This window comes from Mandrillus leucophaeus, unplaced genomic scaffold (genome assembly GCF_000951045.1).
Source record: "Mandrillus leucophaeus isolate KB7577 unplaced genomic scaffold, Mleu.le_1.0 Scaffold1116, whole genome shotgun sequence".
Classification (NCBI taxonomy): Eukaryota; Metazoa; Chordata; class Mammalia; order Primates; family Cercopithecidae; genus Mandrillus; species Mandrillus leucophaeus.
This window is the reverse complement of record NW_012099388.1, coordinates 162,947-164,847: the sequence shown is the minus strand read 5'-3', so window position 1 is coordinate 164,847 and position 1,901 is coordinate 162,947. Positions and strand designations below refer to the sequence as shown.

Below are 1,901 nucleotides of genomic sequence, written 5' to 3'. Positions count from 1 at the left end.
ACCAAGTAGCAAACCCAGAGCCCACAAAAGCAGAGTAAAAATTCTAACACTCAGACAGATAAAAATGCACATGTATCTGTGGGGAAAACAAAGAGAGATCAGCCTGTTACTGTGTCTATATAGAAAGAAGTAGACATAAGTGACTCCATTTGGTTCTGTATTTGAGATGCTGTTAATCTGTGACCCTACCCCCAACCTTGTCCTTGCAAGAGACATGAGCTGTGGTGACTCAAGGTTTAATGGGTTTTGGGCAGTGCAGGATGTGTCTTTGTTAAACAAGTGCCTGAAGGCAGCTTGCTGGTTAAAAATCCTGGGCAATGGAACATCTCGGTGTAAAACCCGATTGTATGCTCTGTTTACTGAGATAGGAGAAAACCACCTTACAGCACAAGGTGGGACTTGCTGGCGGGACTTGTTGGCGCAATGCTGCTAAGAGGTTTATGGAGATGTTTGCATATGGGTATCAAGGCACAGCATTTTCCTTTGAATTTATTCACATCACAGAGATCTTTATCCATATGTCTTACTGCTAATTTTCTCCCTAAAATGATCCTATTGTCCTGCCACTCCCTTATCTTTAAGATGGTAAAGATAATTATCAATAAATACTAAGGGAACTCAGAGACCGGTGCGGCGTGGGTCCTCTGTAAGCTGAGTGCTGGTCCCCTTGGCCCACTTTTTCTTTCTCTGTACTTTGTCTCTGTGTCTCATTTCTTTTCTCAAGTCTCTCGTTCCACCTAACGAGAAATGCCCACAGGTGTGGAGGGACAGGCCACCCCTTCAATATCTCTGTGATCTAAAAAAAATGCTTAAGTATTCAAAGATAGACAGCAATTACAGCTACTGAGAACATCATTGTAAGCAAACTGAGGCAGAGAAAACAAAGGTGCTGATGAGGATTTGAACCACCTAAGCTGCAGAAACCCACTAGATGGTTTCCTAGGTTTCAAGTTGGCATTATCTTTCAGAACGATTTTCTAGAAGAGATCACATAACACTGTTACAAAGGATCTGGAGAAAGGGACCCTGGCTTTACCACTCTGGCTCTCCAGGCATGCTTTACATTTTTCACTTCTTACACTCTCTTTCATATGAAGTTAATTTACAGACTTCCATCAAGCCCTTAGAGACCTTTTTGTACTATCCATGACAAGTTCTTGATGTTATCTCTGCATTTTTGACAAATGCAGTTAATTTACAAGGCAGTTAATATTTTTTGTTCAAGCACAATATAGCTAGAATAGGGTCATATACTCAATAAAACAAATATTTACCAAGCATTTACTGAATGGAAGATAAAAAGCACAAAGCATAATTACAAAATATTCTCCACTGCCACCATAAAAAAATTTTTAAAGGCTTACAGAATACAGCATAACATGAACAAAGCAAAACTAGTAAGGACTAAAGAGTGGAGGAAGGGGATATATCAGCATGAACTAAATATGACCCAGAAGAGCCTTGATGGTCAGACAGGTAAAGACAAATTGGGTAGGGTTAGGGCGTGGCTGTCAGGAGCACATTCTACAGGGGAAAAATGGCTGATACAGAAGCCTGAAAGGAAAAGTGGGCAGAGCACCTGTACAGGACTGTTAACCTGCCGCATCCACGGTACAATGCGCCTTTCCAGAACACAGCAGCAGGCAGCCAGGCCAGGGGGAGAAGGATCGCTCAAACAGCACCAGAGGCTGCATTCCAACTTTTCCTTTGTCAATGAGTCCCTTTTCATTGTTAGTTTCTCCTTAAACATAAAGACAATTGGCTGAACACGCGGGAACAAGGAAATCCTGACTGAAGAATGAGGTCTTTAAACTTAAGGGCCTTGGGTCCAGGCGCGGTGGCTCACACCTGTAATCCCAGCACTTTGGGAGGCAGAGGTGGGTCATTTGAGGTCAGGAGTT

General features: G+C 42.5%; 1 protein-coding gene across 1 annotated transcript in view; it reads right to left on the bottom strand.

The window, feature by feature from the left end:
• Positions 1-1,901, bottom strand: part of LOC105549483 — a 71,189-nt gene that overhangs the window by 50,415 nt on the left and 18,873 nt on the right. The window contains exon 3 of the mRNA XM_011994064.1: positions 1,598-1,787. Coding sequence (XP_011849454.1) covers positions 1,598-1,787 — 190 coding nt within the window. The remainder of the gene's footprint in view (positions 1-1,597; positions 1,788-1,901) is intronic.